The 19954-nt window shown below is 43.1% G+C and overlaps 2 protein-coding genes across 2 annotated transcripts; one reads left to right on the top strand and one right to left on the bottom strand.

Annotated features, from left to right (window-relative positions):
* Positions 1-796: 796 nt before the first annotated feature.
* LOC140128750 (olfactory receptor 11L1-like) lies at positions 797-10194 on the bottom strand. Its single transcript, XM_072150451.1, has 3 exons — positions 10161-10194; positions 9997-10109; positions 797-1708 (listed from the first exon to the last, which is right to left on the bottom strand). Exons 1-3 carry the CDS (start codon positions 10192-10194, stop codon positions 797-799), a joined length of 1059 nt encoding a protein of 352 aa, XP_072006552.1.
* Positions 10195-15489: 5295 nt separating this feature from the next.
* On the top strand, positions 15490-18295 carry LOC140128749 (olfactory receptor 11L1-like). Its single transcript, XM_072150450.1, has 2 exons — positions 15490-15504; positions 17357-18295. Exons 1-2 carry the CDS (start codon positions 15490-15492, stop codon positions 18293-18295), a joined length of 954 nt encoding a protein of 317 aa, XP_072006551.1.
* Positions 18296-19954: the final 1659 nt, after the last annotated feature.

The raw sequence follows: 19954 nt of genomic DNA, 5'->3' as shown, positions 1-19954 counted from the left end.
CAAAACATCAGGAAACATCTGGAATATTTTATTAAACAATAAAAACACTGTTCTTCACTTAATTTAATGATCGATCGCGAGCAGGGGAAATACTCGTCCGAGTAACGAGCCGGTCCGAGTATGCTAATACTCCACCCAGCAGTATACTCGCTCATCTCTAATTATAATCAAATTGTATTCATAATAGAAGCAGTTGTTCACAAGTGGTGAATAAAAAAAAGGGCTAATAGGGGTGTGTGTATGATGGAGTCCATGAATATTACAATCTTGAGAAATATGAGAAATATATTTGCTGATAAACTGGAAGATGCAGGTCATGTGTATTGGGAGGTCCAAGTCCTAATGGGAAAGTTCAGCTGAAGTCATTCAAGAAGGGTCTTGTCTGTATGTCCAATTGTCTTTCTGATTCTTGGTTGTCCTTTAGGTTCTCTCCAGGGATTAATTAAGGCTTTTGGGGTGTAGCGTATTCAACTTGAAGATCCAGTACTTTATTCACTGGTTCAGTCAGTTCAGATGAGACTTCGGCACTTGTTCGATGGGAATAAGTGTGAGGCTACATATATCCCTATCGTGATGTGACAGACAGTGTCTTGAGACACTGTGCAAGAGGAAAACTACATGAAATAATCTGTGTCCCCCTTCTTGTTGGGGGGCACTCATGTCTGGAAGTGTCCACCCAAGGCAAAGGGTAAGAAAAGATATATCTCTTTTTTTGGTCTGATGAGTCCGTGTTGCCTGGCCTGTGCATAGCTCGATGGTGTAAGGAATTGAGTGGATGGTTTATTATGTGACCTGCTTATGTGATGTATTTTTGTAGGGCTTTTTTAATGTCTTTATTCCTCAAACTGTATATTATGGGGTTGAGCAAAGGAGTTAATACAGTGTACAACAAGGAAAGAATTTTACTTATCGTGGGGGTTTTTGTGTTTGTCGGGACAACATAAACACTGAATATGGTCCAGTAGAAGATGGCGACCACAATGAGGTGGGAGCTGCAGGTGGAGAAGGCCTTCTGCCTCCCGGTGCTGGATGGGATTCTTAATACTGTTATAACAATGTAAGTATAAGACACCACAATGATTATTGTTGGAATGAAAACAATGGGAAGACTTAATAAATAAACCTCTAAGTCCACCATGAAGGTGCCAGAACAGGCAATTTCTAGTAAAGGAACAAGATCACAGAATACGTGGTCAATGATATTGGGTCCACAATAGTCCAGCATTGCTGTCGTTACAGTGTAAATCAACATAATAGAAAACCCAAACAACCAGCACATGGTGATCAGTTTTACACAACGCCCACTCGTCATGATAGTCGGGTAGCGGAGGGGGTCACAGATGGCCACATATCTATCATAGGACATCACCGTGAGAAGAAGACACTCAAATGCCTCTGAGACACAGAAAAAATAAAATTGAGTGATGCACCCAATAAAAGTGATGGTGCCCCCATTATTCAGCAGAACGTAGAGCATGTTAGGCACAATGTCTGTAGTCAACAGAATGTCACTGACGGACAGTTGTGAGATGAAGAAGTACATGGGAGTGTGGAGGTTCCTGCTGGTGGACACCAGGACAATGATCAGGAGGTTCCCATATATTATCAGGCAATAAGCCACAAGAAACAGGCAGAAAAGTGAAATTCTTAAAACGTGACTGACTTGAAATCCTAAGAAGAAAAGCTCGGTGACCACTGAGGTGTTGTCCTGTGTTTAGACAGGGAAAGACATAAGACAGAGAGGCTTCAATAAGAAAACTGCATGAGAAATGGTATTTAGGTGAAATTTAAAGGGAAGGCCCTTCACCATTGGCCAATGTTAACAGGGAACATGTAATTAACATGACACGGTAATTAATAATGTAAAATGCTCTCAAAAAAGCTCTGACTGTGGTTTTTTAAATAAACTAGATTAAACATTAGCTGACAGCGTTCACAATCGAGTACTAGGGGCATTTGGGCAAGGGAGCTGAGTCGTCCCTCCCCCTCCTGTCCTGAAATAAACACTCAGTTCTTGTCTTTGTTCAAATTAAGTCTCAATCCCGGCAGTTAACCAGTTAACTGATCAACACCCCATGACATCATCGAAGGGCACTGAATACCCATAAATATTTGAATAAAAGATGAGTAAATCGTAAATTAGGTCCCAAATTGTTATAAATGAAAATGTCACCATGGACTGCAAAAGAGGTGCCTTACACAGGTCCATCCAAGTATGAAAAAGTCATTGGGGCAGATTTACTTACCCGGTCCATTCGCGATCCAGCGGCGCGTTCTCTGTGGTGGATTCGGGTCCGGCCGGGATTCACTAAGGTAGTTCCTCCGACATCCACCAGGTGGCGCTGCTGCGCTAAAGTTCCCGGAGGCCCGCTGGAATGCCCTGAAATTCACCGGCCTATACCTAGTGAAGGTAAGTGCAATTTTCGCGACACATTTTTTTTTTTTAAATGCGGCAGTTTTTCCGAATCCATCGGGTTTTTGTTTGGCCACGCCCCCCATTTTCCGTCGCGTGAATGCCGGCGCCGATGCGCCAAAATCCGATCGCGTGTGCCAAAAACCCGGGGCAATACAAGGAAAATCGGCGCAAATCGGAAATATTCGGGTAACATGTCGGGAAAACGCGAAAGTAAATGACCCCCATTGAATCTGGCAAAATGGCACATTTTTTTTTGTACAAAAGAATAATTTTTTTTTAAATGTATTAAAACATAATAAAACCTGTATAAATTTGGTATCCCAGTGATCGTACCGACCCAAAGAATAAAGGGGAGGTGTCATTTGGAGCCCACAAAGAAAGCCACAAAAACTGAGCCCCTAAGAAAATGCCACAAATGCATTTTATTTTCAGTTTTTCTACACTTGGAATTTTTTCGACAGCTTTCCATTATTTTGCATGGAAGATTAAATGGCGGCAATAAAAACTACGTAATGGCTTTGGGGATGAGGACAGTAAAAATCAGAAACCCAAATACGAGAAAGGGCTGAGTCCTGTAAGGGTTAATATTATGGCATTGCTCCATGATACACCTACATACAGTTTCACTATACAATAACATTGAAAGGCTTTACCATGCTGATCACTGCCTTCTTTATTAATTTCCATCCTGTTCCATGGATGTTGGGTGCCCAGAAACTAGTGACCTGATATTTCCTCGTTTGTGGACTACAGTACATGACTGGGCAGTTTATTGTGACTGTCTGTCTCTGACACTCTCATTCCAGTGTCTGTCTGTCCGTGAGACTCTCATTCCAGCGACTGTCTGTCTTTGACACTCTCATTCCAGCGAGTGTCTGTGTCTTACGCTCTCAATCCAGTGACTGTCTGTCTCTGACACTCTTATTCCAGCAACTGTCTGTCCGTGAGACTCTCATTCCAGCGACTGTCTGTCTTTGACACTCTCATTCATAAACTGAGTTATTGTGAAAATCACATTATTACTAATCTGCTCTGAAAACTAAAGTAGGGAACTTGGAAAACAAGTTGAGGGAATGGGGGCCACCAGTTTTCTGGTGTAGAAGCCCTGAAAAAACTGCACTGCTTTGCGGACCACGAGACATAGTGATTATTTTACCCTTTACGTAACCTCCACTCCTAGTGGTCATGAAGAGGAAAGCGGCCAGCGGTGGAATGGGCTGGACGACAGCAGGAACTCGCTACAGCCAATGGCTGTTTATCAGCCGTCACTGGTAATAGCGCAATTCTATGGCAGGGGCGGGGCTTCATGATACGTTTTCCCAATGTGTTTTATAGATGTGTAAGGTTGACATGTGAAAGATTTCAGGAAGAAATCATATGAGAAATCTGTTTCTGTGAATAATTGTGTTTGAGCTGAAAACTTGGAGATCGTTACAGAACAATCTACTACAAATCTGGCGCTTGTCAATGTACACAACAAGAAGTCTCTTATGTAAGCTCAACTCCAAAAATCATGTGATAATAAATAAGTAGTTACAATATATTTACAAATATTATTATTTCATTATGTCATGGAGTATAATTAAAGATACAACAAATAATGGGATATATTATTTATATCTATCGGCATTGATTCCTATGTTTTGGACTGGTGTCAAATAGTAGGAATCCCAGAGCAATAGACAATGGGGGTCACATATGATAATTTGTGTTACTTTTTTTTACCCTTTTTTGCAATTTCTTTGCTACATTGGTGGGTTTGCAGGATTTATTTGAGACTCAGACACAATCCCTGCAAAATGTACTGCATCTGAGTTTTCCTGTGCGTTGCGCCCAATTTATCACTGGAATCCGGATGTTAAAATCTTTAAATTACGGCTCTAAAAATTGCAATTTTTTTACTCCCAAAACGCTCTGATGATGTAGGGAACTAGGGCTGAGTGGATTGTGGAAAAAAGCAAGTTGTAAAGAAATAAGAAACTCAGATGCCAGATTTATCACTGTCCAAATAAGTAAAACAAACTCCTCTCCAAAAAAAATATACAGGTGCAAATTTCCAGAACAAATTAAATGATCCCCCAATTTATAGAAAACCGAAGGAAATCTTTAATAGAGCAAATGCATCATAAAATGTTCAATCTGTTATTGTGGCGTCTACATCACTCACATGAGATACTTGTAACGTTGTGACATTCATCTTCTGATTAATATTTCTTCTTTCTGGAAGGGATTGATGATAATGTTACAGAGCGGCGCGGACCACCTCCTCCATGGCCAAGTGCAGCCACATGAAGCATCACCGGAGGATATTTATACTCAGGGAATGTGTCTGGGAGAAACACTCCTGGGTGACGTCTCTGTGGTTCCCTAATGAGTCCCCAGTGTTTCACTCAATGCAAAACATAAAAATAAATCTTTAATTCCTTTGGATCTTCTGAGAATCTTCTAACATTAACAATATTATCATTAGTATATGTAGAAGTGTAGAGATGCAAAAGTTTAATTCATAGAAGTACATGGAGATGTCAAATGATGACCACAGATAATAGACACTGAACCCCCAAACAGGGTTTTAAAACTTGGGTTCAGCCAAATTTAAATTTTGATGGATCCGCTTATCATCTATCTGCACCTAAATGATAATGAAGTTTGGGTTTGGGGGACCCCAGGGGCGTCTCTAAGTCAAAAGATCTGGGGCCCGTGCCCCGGATCTTTTGGTCTGTGCCCCGGATGTCTCAGTGCAGGATCAGTTTCTGTGGTGTCCACGTCTCCTGTGACTTCTTTTTCATGTAATTGTACAGGTGACTGAACAGAGATAAACTCTTTCCTCTGCCCGGGACACCGGACACGGCCCCAGACCTCCACCTTCTCTAACAAGCCTGCTTAACCACTGTCTGTGGAGTAGTCTTACATCGTGCAGGATGTTAGTCCTGCCCGCAAAAAGTTGATAGATTATCTCTTCACCTATCAGCCCTTCCTGACAAGCAGTGTCACATGGAGGAGGAGGAAGGATTCCTGCAGCTGTTATGTCTGCCCTGCCTGATAGCCACCTTATACAAAAAAAGCCTGACACTTCCAGCTATCCTCCATTACACATAGTAAGTTATGTGAGGATGTCCATACTGTAGTTGTACACACTGAATGTATAGTTCTAGTTATGTGTTTCTGTATATGGACATTTATAGCTGAGTGTGCATGAGGAGATCTGCAAGCGAAAGAACTTATTCCCCTGCTTACGGTCTGTCTGACATCAGTGAGTGAAGCCAATGTGACTAGTCAGAGATGGGCACCACCTCATATCCTCTAACACCTTGGCTACGGTGAGGTGTACTGTGCCTCGCACACAATACAAGTCTATGGGGCACATTTTTCATATGATTATATGGTGGTGTCCAGGCACTTGCTGGCTCCAGCCTCCAGAAAAATCACAGCTGAGATGTGCACCTCTAAAATAGGTCTGACCAGGAAAAGAATGGTGCCCTATACTGTGCTTGAACAGGCAGCCTCCCTGCCCAACAAGCATAGTTAGCAGAGTCCGTATATACTCGTGTATAAGCCGAGTTTTTCAGCACAAAAAATGTGCTGAAAAAGTCCCCTCGGCTTATACACGAGTCTATTACCAAAAAAAAATTACCCACTTAAAAAAAAATAAACTTGTATACTCACCCTCCGATGTCGGTGCGGCTCTCCGATGTCCCCGATGTCAGCGCGCCCCGTCTTCTTTCTTCTCCGCGGCTCCTCTTCTTTCTTCTTGCTTCTGTCATGGACGCAGCCATGTTTTCTTCCTGGGCGTGCATACTATGACGTCAGCAGCGACCGCGTCATGGTATGCGCCTGCTAGAAGAAAACATGGCCGCGTCCATCCGGAAAAAAGAAGAAAGAAGAGGAGCCGCGGAGAAGACAGAAGACGGGATGCGCTGACATCGGGGACATCGGGGAGCCGCGCTAACATCGGGGACATCGGGGAGCCGCGCCGACATCGGAGGGTGAGTATACAAGTTTATTTTTTTAAGGGCTGTGGGGGCAGGCTAGCTGTATACTACTAGGGTCTTGTTGTATACTACTAGGGGCTTGCTGTATACTACTAGGGGCTGCTGTATACTACTAGGGGCTGCTGTATACTACATGGGGGCTGGCAGGCTGTATACTACTAGGGGCTGCTGTATACTACATGGGGGCTGGCAGGTTGTATACTACTGGGGGCTGGCAGGCTGTATACTACTCGGGGCTAGCAGGCTGTATACTACTAGGGGCTGCTGTATACTACTAGGGGCTTGCTGTATACTACTAGGGGCTGCTGTATACTACATGCGGGCTGGCAGGCTGTATACTACTAGGGGCTGCTGTATACTACATGGGGGCTGGCAGGTTGTATACTACTGGGGGCTGGCAGGCTGTATACTACTCGGGGCTAGCAGGCTGTATACTACTAGGGGCTGCTGTATACTACTAGGGGCTTGCTGTATACTACTAGGGGCTGCTGTATACTTCATGGGGGCTGGCAGGCTGTATACTACTAAGGGCTGCTGTATACTACATGGGGGCTACTGTATACTACTAGGGCAGTGATGGCAAACCTTTTAGAGTCCAAGTGCCCAAATTACAACCAAGACCCACTTATATATCACAAAGCGCCAACACAGAAATTTACTTAGTGATTTATACTCCCTTCTCTGTCACAGCTTTCATTGATACCAGCCCCTGAGGACGCCAATAAAGCAGAAAATAGAAGAAATTTGGATGATTATTGTAGCTTTCCTCCAGCGCTACAATGATAATCCAGATCTGTCCACATCTTCCCACTCCTCCAGTAGTCCCAGGTAGAGCTGTCACTTTAAAATTCCTCTCTGCACAGCAAGTCCTGGGCTGTCTGGGACTGCAGGAAGATACCTGGAGTCATCTCTGGTGATGGCCTGAGTGCCCACAGAAAGGGCTTTGAGTGCCACCTCTGGCACCAGTGCCATAGGTTAGCCACCACCGTACTAGGGGCTGCTGTATACTACATGGAGGCTGGCAGGCTGTATACTACTAGGGGCTGCTGTATACTACATGGGGGCTGGCAGGCTGTATACTACTAGGGGATGCTGTATACTACATGGAGGATAACTGGCTGTATACTACTAGGGGCTGCTGTATACTACATGGGGGCTGGCAGGCTGTATACTACTGGGGGCTGGAAGGATGTATATTACTAGGGACTGCTGTATACTACATGGGGGCTGGCAGGCTGTATACTACTAGGGGCTGCTGTATACTACATGGGGGCTGGCAGGCTGTATACTACTGGGGGCTGGAAGGATGTATATTACTAGGGACTGCTGTATACTACATGGGGGCTGGCAGGCTGTATACTACTGGGGGCTGGAAGGATGTATATTACTAGGGACTGCTGTATACTACATGTGGGCTAGCAGGCTGTATACTACTAGGGGATGCTGTATACTACATGGGGGCTGGCAGGCTGTATACTACTGGGGGGGTTTGACCAATGCATTTCCCACCCTCGGCTTATACTCGAGTCAGTAGTTTTTCCCAGTTTTTGGTGGTAAATTTAGGGGTCTCGGCTTATACTCGGGTCGGCTTATACTCGAGATATACGGTAGTTGCAATTCCCAGCTCTGTACCGGGAATTTCAATTAAATCACATCTTTTATACTGTATGTACAAGTCATGATAAATCCCCCTTATGTGCGTTATGAGCTAGACGCAGTTTGTGTGGCTAACACACAGCACACATATACAGTTGTGTGTGTGAAGCCTTAGGCTACATTCACACTACCGTATGGAGGACGTATATACGGCCGACGTATATACGGCCGATATACGTCCTCCATAGACGGCAATGGGCGCACGGCACCCTACGGGAGCGGTATGGTGCAGCATACGTGCGGCACCGTACCGCTCCGTACCCGGGAAAAAGATAGGACCTGTCCTATCTTTACCCGTAGTACGGCGCCATGCGCCATAACTTCCTATGGAGAGGGGCGGGGGTGAGCTGCGCTCACCTCCTCCTCCTCTCCCCGTGCACTGCCGTTGCCCACCCGTACTGTACCTTAGGCTACATTCACACAATGTGTGCCCACCATACCGTATTCACAGCGAGCACGTGTTAGCCCTAGGGAGAGGAGGAGCGCTGCTCACCCCCGGCCCTCTTCATACCAATGTATGGCACACAGCGCCATTTTCTTGACAAAGATAGGACATATCCTATCTTTCTCCCAGCTACGGAATGATGTGGTGCCGCACGTGTGATGCACAGCACCGTTCCCGTACCGTGCGCCCATTGCCGTCTATGGGGGACGTATATATTGCGTATATATGTTGGCCGTATATACATCCCCCATACGGTCATGTGAATACAGCCTAATAATGTATAATTTAAAACACATCTTCCATCAGATTAATTTCTTATATCTTTGAATGGCCACTTTTTGTAAAAAAGTAAGATTATAAAATATGCAAATTAGCCTCCGATCAGGCTCCACCGTAATATAATTTATGCCAGCTGCATTTTGAGAGCTGGCTCAATTTCAAAAGAGGTCCGATGACATCACCGTCCCTCAGAACATGGCTGGTGTAAATTATATTAGGTGGAGCCTGATGGGGTTTACAACACACGCAGCTCCTTCCTCTTTCCTTAAGTGTGTACACTGGTCTAAATTTCGGAGTCTCTCACTCCTAATAATCACCATACATGAGTTAGACTTAGACCACCATAAAAATTTTCAAAAATACTTTATAGTTTAAGTAACATTAACAACGTTACATTTGGCATGAGTACTTCACCCCTCTTCGGTTGTAGTATGCCGTAGTCCAGATAGAGAGTCCACACTTAGTTTTCCATAGCTTCCACTGAGACGCTGAACGCCAGGTGAGTCCTGTAAACTCAGTGTGAGCCTTAGTGAATGTGGGGTTATTATTCAGTGTGAACGGGAAGGGGACACATTGAGGGGACTTTAGTGTGCCAGCTTTTTTTATTGGGAGCATTATTTAGTATGGGAACATGTGGGTAACTAGTGGTTGGTTTCTTACAGTCTGCTTTATTAGGAAGTGGCCTCATATAGGTGGCAAGTGTAGATGTTTCATTGAGGAGCATTATAAGGTAGGGAGCATATCCACAGGATATGTCATAAATACATGACAGGTGCAGATCCCTCAGGGCCGTCTCTAAAACAGGGCTCTGATGACATCCTTTGTGTTTCCAGGCCAAATGAAAAGTCAATTTGCTCTGCTTTTTTCATAACTCCCACAGACTCGAGTGGAAAGTGACTCTGCATTCTTCCCATTTGTGTGAATGGGGTCAGCTGCCCCCCATTTTTGAGATAGATGCAGATCCCAACGTTGAGTGTTTTAGTGTGATGGCCACAATGACCCCAATATCACTAGATGAAATAGGGACATCTGTACATCTCCTGTGTTTTCTGTAGCTGTAAATGATATGCACTGTTGTTTGTAGCACAAGCACACATGGGCGGAGGGTATGTAGAGGAGTGGACACTACTGAGAATTCAACGTATATGCATTGGGGCCCGTGCCCCGAATCTTTTACGACCCTAGCAACGCCCCTGGTTGACCCAAACCTGCAAAGTTGAGTATGAGATTTGAGTCTGCTCATTAGTGCCGATCCTTCTTGCCCGGAGATCTGGTAGTTGCATAAACTCAAGGTCAGAGACATCAAAAGGAGGGAAACATTCTTCAGTAAATAAGAGAGTAACACTGAAGACGAATCAGGGTGTACACTTACCTTGCATCTCTGCGGCCCTTACTCTGCGGTCCATTCAGACTGCTAGTACCATAGTTAGCTCTAAGGGACTCCTATCAGGTTTGCAGAGTTCTGCAAGCACTGTGCGACTTTGAAGTGGTGTGAACCATCTTTGAAGGCCAACTTTAAACTGGAACTTTCAACGTGTTTACCATACAATCGCTCTTTTTTTTATCAGTGGTTATTTATAAATAAATAAAAAGACTATACACCAGTCACATTTAATACAATGTATATTGGATTCTTTGTTTTTAATCTGATAATCAATTTTGATTATTATGTTATACCTCACCCATTTTTTCTTACTTTTTCATTGTCGGAAATTATGGCATTTGCCGATGTTGGCGGTAAACCTTTATATCGCAGCGGTTTTTATCATATTGTTAGGAACCAGATGGAGCGCTTGTTACGAGAGCAAAACGTGTTGTTCTACATCAATGTTTTTAATGTAATGTAAAAATAAACTGCTTTTAAGAAAAATTTTAAGCATCGGAGTCATCCAGCGCAGGACCAAAACGCTCATTTATCAAGTCCATTGGACGGATCTAGGATTCTTTACTTGTGATGATATTATGCGCTGGATGAATGGAGTACCTAGATTATTTTATACCTACTTGTGAAGAGTTTATGCCCAGGGTATACTATGGCCTGGGTCACGTTAGAGGGGTATGTTCTGGCTTAGGCTACTTTATACTCTGGGGTATACTCTTGCCTTGGGGAGGTACATTCTGGACTAGGCTACTTTATACCCTGGGTATATTCTGGCTTGGAAGGTAAATACTGGCATAGTCTACTTTATACCCCAGGTATTCTATGGCCTGGGGGTAAATACTGGCCTAGGAAGTATACTCTGGGCTTGGCTACTTTATACCATGGGGTATGCTATGGCCTGGGGGGTAAACTCTGGCCTAGGTTACTTTATACCACAGTTATTCTTTGGTCTGGGGGTATACTCTGGCATAGGCTACTATTTACTATGGGGTATACTCTAGCCAAACTATACCAAGCTATAATCTGTGACAGAGTTATTGTGGGCCTCTGACATCAGGTCAAATTCAGGATGGTGGTGAGGCACAGTATCAAATAGCAAGAGAATAGTCAAATAACATAGCAAGGGTAAGATACACAGAATAGCAAAGCGATAGCAATTGGCAAGAGAAGCAGACAACAAGTGCTAGAGGAATTAAATAACCATCAGTCAGTAATCAGAACTGGGAGGATACCTTAAAGAGTTCATGGATGCCGCCCCTGCAGCTTACTGGATCTACAGCTGAACACAAACTGAACTCAAAATGACACATCCAGTCTCCGAAGGAAGAGATCCAGAAAGGCATCTGTCAACCAAAACAGCCCTGGGGATGGTTTTTAAGAAAAGAAGCCGGAAACCTGATCCCATTCAGAGGGCTCTGACAGATATCAATATTATTCACTTGAGACAACTTGGCTTCTCCTTCCTAGGCCATATTCTCTTACAGGAGTCTTTGAGAGCCAAGGCAGCCAATAAAGAACCAACAGCATGTTATAGTGAAGCAGTATGTTAGAAATACTTTGCAATGCAATTGCTTTTAGAAAGTCTAAGAATAGATAAATAATATAGAAAGTCTGAAAAAACCTTTAGAAGTGAAATGTTTTCCTGAGTTATCAAATTGATTATTGGTTCCCATCCCGCAAAAAAATGGCTGCCAGCCAACCTCTACTTATACTACTGAGTATCAGAAAAAGACGATGCAGTATTTTTTTTTAAGGTGTTATCTCCCTCTTTGTTTAAAAAAAAATAAACTTTGTTATAACTAAATACTTGAATTATTTAAGGATATATATGAACTTCGTAATATAGGGGGTTCGGGCTCAATGATAATAATCTCTTTTGTATTTACTACTACTGTGGAATTAGCACATGCCGTCTACTTCCTCCATGTGGTCAGCAGCCACTGGGACAGATCTGTAGACTTTGACTTCCCTGGGATAATAAGAATGCCTCAGGATGCGTATATACATATTTTTGCATAAGTATATGAATGTGAATATGGGATGTGTATATGGTATATGATGTGTATATACTGTATGTGTATCTATGCTGTATTGTAGAAGAAGAATTGTGTATATATGGTATTGTAGAAGAGTGAAGAATATATATATCTATGGTATTATGTGTATGTGTGTTTGACGAAATGTGATGTTTTCGGACCCTTGAGGGGTACGCATGGTCAATTAATTATTCTTTTTATAGATACTCCAAGAATACACAGGTTCTGGGAGGTGCAGGAAGTGAGATAGAGTTGTCCACACAACCTCCAGATATGGCACAACATTAAATCCCAACCCTGCACTGCTGAAAGACCCCTTTCACTAGCTTCAGTGAAACAGAACCTTATCAACCCAAATAGGCTTCCACCAGTTCTCATCTAATATATGGCCGTTCTAATCAAAACTCCATAACTGTCTATAACCAACATATGGTTTATATGGCTGAGATTTATGTGACCCATTTTCTGAAAGTATAGGGAAGCGTTGGTGCCTGGGCATCTGAGGAAGTCCTTTGAGGTTCTACCTCCTGGAGAGTTAATTGATACTTCTATTTTTGACTCAATTAAGCAATTTGGGTGATTTGTACCAGCACTGTTGAATATAAAGCCCCCTCCCCCTAGCCATATTTATCACACCTCCCTCCTTTAGAGGGCGCTAAGGTATAGCACTTCCATGTTACCCCATGCGCCCACTCACTACCAGTCTACACCTGAATGATACCCAGCTTCAGAATTCCATCAGTCACTCAGCTTTGGTGCTGTTGCACCTCAGGGGAGACACATTATGCTGAGTACTCAGTTAGGGTTTGGTCCCTGGGGATCATGTAATGGACTGCCAATGGGTTCCTCCCGGGTTGGTTGCTGAGCCGGGAGGGGTGAAGGGTTGCCCACAGCTGGGACCATTGGTCGGCCCACAGCTGCTGGCAAACCTCCACATACCTCATGGATTCTTCTGCCCAGACCACACAGGGTACCTGTGGGTCCGTGGGCCACAACTCCAGTATAAACTGCTGGACTGTCCACTGGTACAGCCATAATTGATCCCAGACCTGCTTGGAGTCTGAGACCAAGGGAGACTCTACCACCCGTTCCTTCTGAACTTTCCTGAACCCATTCCTCCTCCGTCAAGCTTCTAACGCTTTTTGTAACTTGGTTTATATTCTCATTAGTCAGAACAGCATGTTTTAGTCCCAGCATGCACAATCATTGCATTAGACAAGTCATATATCATTATACTTTCTCTTTCGGTTGAAGCCTCTAATGCTGCCTGAAACTCTTTGCTGGACATGGCAAGAATTGGCGAGACTGCCACATCTTCTGCCCACTTCCCAGAAACTATCTCCTGGCCTCTGTCTGACACAGTGGCCACTTGGTCGGACGGAATGAAGTCAGCGGACGCCAAGGGGCCTCAAAACTGCTGCTGCGCATCACCATGGTGATGGTCGCCCTGACCGCAGGTGTGCTGCTTCCTCTCTGCTTCCTCTCAGCTTCTGACCCAGTCACCAAGACAGACAGACCAACCCTATCCTGTGAAAGCCCAGTTGGGGATGGGCCTTGTAGTGAGTCCTTACCTAGGATACCTACCACTCCTGGCACTTTCCTGTCCTCAGTCGCAGGCCCTCTTATCTGAATCCCCTGACTCGAAGTGGTGGGAAAATAATTCAAAAGTCATGGAGATGAACCTGTAACCAAAAATTAAATTTTTGGCAAGAGACAGCTTCCAGTAGCCTGTACTATGCTGATTTCAAAATGCCTGTGCCAGCAATTCAGAATTTTTTTAGTAGTTTATAATAGTTTATTTTATATTACCTGACTTCCAGCAAGCAGCGTGTGGTGAGTCCCGCGGTGGGGACTTGCGTTGGCAGCCTCGTGTGCCTGTGTCAGTCTCCCCTCATCCAGCTCTGTCATCCTTCTGCACTTCTTGTCATGTGCAGGCAGTGGAGGGGGATGGTGTGGAGGAGAGGAAAAATGCACTAGGACATAGGCACATGCAGGCCTATGAAGTGACATATGAAAAAAACACAGATTAGTTCCAGCAAGATTCTATGGAAAAGTAGCAATAGCACTAATACACAGGTCGCCCTTCTAATGCTTCAGTATATTTCCCCACACAAAGGTTTCAGGAGAAGCAATGGCTTTTACAAGAAGTCCATAAATGACGGATTGAGCCTCTCTGCTGTTGGGGAGCACTATGGAGGCCCCTCCAGTCCCGGCAATAGAAATAAAACACTTAATTATAAATAAAACCTGAGTAATTGGGTAATAAATTGCCTTTTCTTCTGTGACTGGGGATCCTAGGAACCAGTTGGAAATTATTTATATTCTTTACCCAGCGTATGTCCTCAAACTTAACCCCCCCCCCCTTCCCCATTATAGTGATTGTGTCCCCCAACTGCTCTGCCTCTAGAAAGTCTCCTTAACACCTCCACCAGCTCAGAATATGTTGTCCATATGGCTATGGCACAGGTCCTTCTGGCATTCATGTTGGATGTTCCTGGATACATTTATCAGTCTCTAATTCTGGGGGTATTACCACTGCTCTCTACAGTGCGGCCTGAGCTCATTTATTTGCAGCCCACCCTTAAGGTCCTTGAGGTTAGCCTTCACTGATCTCAGCTCAGTCGGGGCAGGAGTAGGGTTCCCGCTGATGGTTGCCCAGTTACACCAGCAGAATCTCAAGGGCCTATATTTTTATCGCGGGGCATGAACTGTCTCAGGTTAAGCATGAGAATGCACATGTTTGGTCACTTTGGTCAGTTCAATACCTTCCGTGTGATATGCATCTGTGATTTCTGGCTTCCTGACCTCGGCTTGTTATTCTGACCTCTCTTCTGTCTAGTATTTTTGTACCTTGCTGCCGTACTTGCCTATTGCCTTATATTGCACTTGTTTTGTGTTTTTGGCAGGAGGGATTGCTGTCTAGTTGTCCTGTCTTGGCTCACTGTCTTGTCTGTGTGTTGAATTCTGTCCCCTCATTACATCATATAACATGCTGTAAAACAAGACTTTTCTAAAAGTCAAATTGTTCTTTCACTAAGTTTTACTTTTTTTTTTTTTTTATCTTTAAACAACAACTTATTACCAGAGGGTTTCCTCCTCAGTGATCTGGAGCTCAGGAGACACATGAAACCCAGGCAGAACTTTCCAGCATCACAATATATATATATATATATATATATATACAGGCGGTTACTCAATGACTTATTACACTGTCATCAACAACGCAGTGCTTGTACAAGTGATTTCATCAAATATTTTTTACAGATAATTCAAGGAAAAGGAACATGGAAATGTCTAAGGTAAGTAAAAAATAATTTTGTATTATTATTGTTAATATTATGATTACAATGTTACTTTACAGGAATATTCAGAACTAAAGACATGGAAAATGTCCTGTCTGCCGGTGTCATCTATCTCTATCTATCACTGGAAGAAAGTGTCTCCACCTAATGAGAATGTAACTAGTTCTGTGTTTCTTTATTGAACTGATCATTTTCTTACCCAGAGGACTAACATTTTTTTTTATAAAAATCAAGAAAGATCCGGTCTTCTATGATGCATTTTGTGTGTTTGAGATCTTTAAATGATCAATATTTATCTCCAATATGTTTCTCTCTCGTTCTGTATAGAAAATAAAAATTTTCAAAAATATTGATATTAATATAAAACTGGTAACCCGGTGCTAGATTATCATATAAACTTCCCTCTTATTGACTTATTCAGCTAATATTCAGATAATTTAACATTTTTTTTAATTTTATTTTATTAAATATATATATATATATATGTATATACTGTATCAGCCATATGGCTAAATATTTTATGCACTGACTTATTATTGATGGTAAAAAGCTTAAAGGGCTATTCAAGGGATTTTCAAATTGATCAACCATTCTTAGGAGATAGTCGTGCAGTCAGTCCTAGGTGCTGGTGGAAGGGGCTCTGGTGTAGATGACCCCCATCTGTATGGTCTGCATACCAACGGCAATTTAAAGGGTTTTCTGGATCATTTGTGGATCATCTATCTCCATGCAGACACCTGGCACCCTATCAGCAGTGTGCAATAGCCTCTTGATGCATCGTCGGGATGCTGCGCAGCATTTATTTCTCTATGTCTGGCCTGCCTGGCATAGAAATTTTTGCAGCCGGCGACTTATCACATGTGAAAAGCCACCGGCTGAAGCGAGTGCGCGTGAAGGTGGCGGATTGGACTAAAAAATCGCAAGTGCTAGCAATAACTATGAGCCATAAGCAATAAGCCATAAGCAATAAATAATAAGCTATAAGCATTTGCAATTTTTTCAGGGCTTCTACATCACTGACGATGTAGAGACCCTGATATACTGTATGTCCCCACAGTCTGTATGTTATCCGTGATTTTCATGGATATTGTACCGACCCATTGTTACTAATGCGCCCAGTCACTTGTCACTTGTTTTTGATTGACTTGTGATCCGTGTGCATTATTTTTTTAGCACATGGATCCATGGATGTGATATGTGTTTTGTTTTGTTGCTGTGTTAGATATGGTTGGGGAGTTTATGAGCAACATCCATCCAGTTTTGTTTTACAAATGCCATACGGCTGTGAAAATCCCAGGTGCGGATACAAATCTCGGAAACAACCCTGACAAGCCGCCTGAACTATTCCCTTAGTCTTGTACAAGGAAAGGGATCTGTCCTGTAATACCAAGAGAATACACTACACACTGTACAGCACTGGTGAGCTTGGGTGCCGGTGCAGTAGTATTTAAAAATGGCTGATCTGATATTGATCACATGTTCTAAGTTGATTTCTTCCACTATATGAATTCTGGGTGACCAAATGTTTTTCTATTTAGCAGCAGAAATACCAATCTGTGTACCATTTAGAAAACACCATTTATGGTCAAATATTTATGACTTGAACTCATGAGTCTTGTGCATGTGCCGTTCAATGCTGTGTGTTCATTTCTCTTTTCTTCTCAATGCCCCTGTAATGGCGGCTTCTTGGGGTGGATGTTCCAAGATAAGTATTGGGATGTGCGTATACATATCAGACTGTATACAGAGGATCAATGGTGGGTGGGTCTGGATAAGTTGAAGGATGCGTTTAGATTTCATGAGGGTATTTTCTCCTTTATTCACTTTCTTATTCCACGTTTTTTTACAGACAAATCTGAGTGGGGTCACAGAGTTTTTCCTCTTAGGATTTCAAGGCAGCCGGCTATTAAGAAGTTCTCTATTTCTGTTGTTTCTTGTTATTTTTGTTGCAACAATATGTGGGAACCTCCTGATCATCGCCCTGGTGTCCACCAGCAGGAACCTCCACACCCCCATGTACTTCTTCCTCTCACATCTGTCCATCAGTGACATCTTGGTAACTACGGTTATTGTCCCCAACCTGCTCCACATTCTACTCAGTAACGGGGGGACCATTACTTTTGCTAATTGTTTGACACAGTGGTTTTTCTTCTGTACCTCAGATACATTTGAGTGTCTTCTTCTCACGGTGATGTCTTATGATAGGTATGTGGCCATCTGTAACCCCCTGAGATACACCTCTATCATGTCCATGGAACTCTGTGGGAAACTGGCCGCCATATCCTGGTTATTGGGTCATTGTATTTCATTTGTTGTTACTGTAACACCGTCAAAACTACATTTTTGTGGACCCAACATCATCGACCATTTGTACTGTGATCTTGTTCCCCTTCTAGAACTTTCCTGCTCTGACACTTTTATTATCCACTTGGAGATATATATTATGGGCACACCGATAGTAATATTCCCAACAACAATCATTGTGGTGTCTTATACTTACATTGTTTCAACAGTCTTAAGGATCCCATCGAGCATTGGGAGACAGAAGGCCTTCTCCACCTGTAGCTCCCACCTCATCGTGGTCTCCATCTTCTACTGGACGATGTTCAGTGTTTATGTCCTTCCAACAAAAGTCCTCACACTTAATATAAGTAAGAGCCTCTCCCTACTTTATACTGTGTTTACTCCTTTTATTAACCCTATTATCTACAGTCTGAGGAATCAGGACATTAAGAAAGCCGCTCAGGAAATCTTTCAATTTATTACAAATTATGAATATAATTTATAATGGATTGATGATTACAATATCTATATACGTCTCTTAGAGGTAGAATTATGTCTAAAAGTAATAGTAAATACCAAAACTCTAGAGATTAATGTATATACTCGAATATAAGCGGAGTTATTCAGCACAAAAAATGTGCTGAAAATAACAAACTTGACTTATACCTTCAGTAAAAAAATGTAAACTCACCTTTGCGGCACCCACGCAGGTCTCCCGTGCGATCTGTCGGTCAGCGACAGGCCCATGCAACGTCACAGGCACCGACGTTCGCCGCCGCTGCAATAGTATTATGTGTGCCGGCAGCCGCTCTGATGTCAGTGGCTGCGGCTGACGTCAGAGATGTGCGCCACACGGACCTGGCGCTGACCAACGGATCGCACGGAGTACCTGCGTGGGCGCTAGAAAGGTGAGTTTAGATTTTTGTTTTTAAAATCTACTGTCTGCATAATGGGGAAGGGACTGGATCCATAACGGGGATGCGGCCGGACCCATAACACGGCAGGGGGTTAGGGTTAACGTGCGGGTGGCCGGCTCCATGTGGGCTGGCTGGCTATATACTACTGGGGGGCTGCTGGCTATATACTACTGGGGAGGCTGCTGGCTATATATTACTGGGGGCTTGCTGGCTATATACTAGGGGGGGGGGGCTGTGACCAATGCATTTTCCACCCTCGGCTTATTTTCGATTCATTAGGTTTGGGAGTTTGTTGTGGTAAAATTAGGGGTCTCGGCTTATACTCCAGAATATACAGTATTGTTGGGTCGATTTTGGCTGAAGTTTACACTTGGTCTGATATATTTCTATGTCAATCAAGAGCTCCCGGATTGTCTTCAAAAGTACAGTATCACGGGCTACGGTGTCACAGGACTTTCAAATTTCAGAAGTAAGTCAACGACAGTGAATAAATCTGTACAAGGACTCCTACATGGTTACAAAAATGTCCCTGTGCTCTGGTTTGAGATGTGTTGCAATTGTCTTTTTTCCATGGACCTTCTACGATTACTACAATTCATTGAACAGCTTTCAAAATAAGATCCATGACAAGTGATGAGCAGATCTGTCGGGTTCTCAGAGTTTCAACCTTGAAGAAAAGTTTGGTTCAGCACCTGATCCTGAACACTCACTAGTTACACCTGCGATTGGGTACGAGTGTGTTCATCACTATTTAATGGCACTGATCACTTGTGTTACCCATGGTCTGCCTGAACACTTCTTCCTTAAGTTTGGGTCCACTCATCCCTACCTGTGACTTCTAATACCCTGAGTCAGGGGGTCACTACTGTAGCAAGAAAGATTAGTGTTCCAACGGGTTTTGATGTTTGTGTGAGGCTCTATTGCAGGTTTACATTTGGTGTTTCAGGTTTTCTTTTTAAAAATAAATATGTGTATTTTTTTTTTTTGGGGGGGGGGGGATATTTAAAAAAAAAAAAAACATTCATGACAATTTCCAATATTAAAAGTAACCACCAGTAAAATAAACCCCCAAACTTTTTTTTTCTTCTGTCTGTGTTGGCTCCGTTCATACCAAAGTATGAAAAAGATATTAGCAACAGAATAAGGAGAAACATCCATGTAGACTGTAAGCTTGTATCCTCATAGACTGTAAGCTCTTGTGTCACCTCAACATCCTCATAGACTGTAAACTCTTGTGTCCCCCTCAT

Source organism: Engystomops pustulosus, chromosome 4 (assembly GCF_040894005.1).
Source record: "Engystomops pustulosus chromosome 4, aEngPut4.maternal, whole genome shotgun sequence".
In the NCBI taxonomy this organism is placed as follows: Eukaryota; Metazoa; Chordata; class Amphibia; order Anura; family Leptodactylidae; genus Engystomops; species Engystomops pustulosus.
This window is presented reverse-complemented; position numbering and strand designations above follow the sequence as displayed.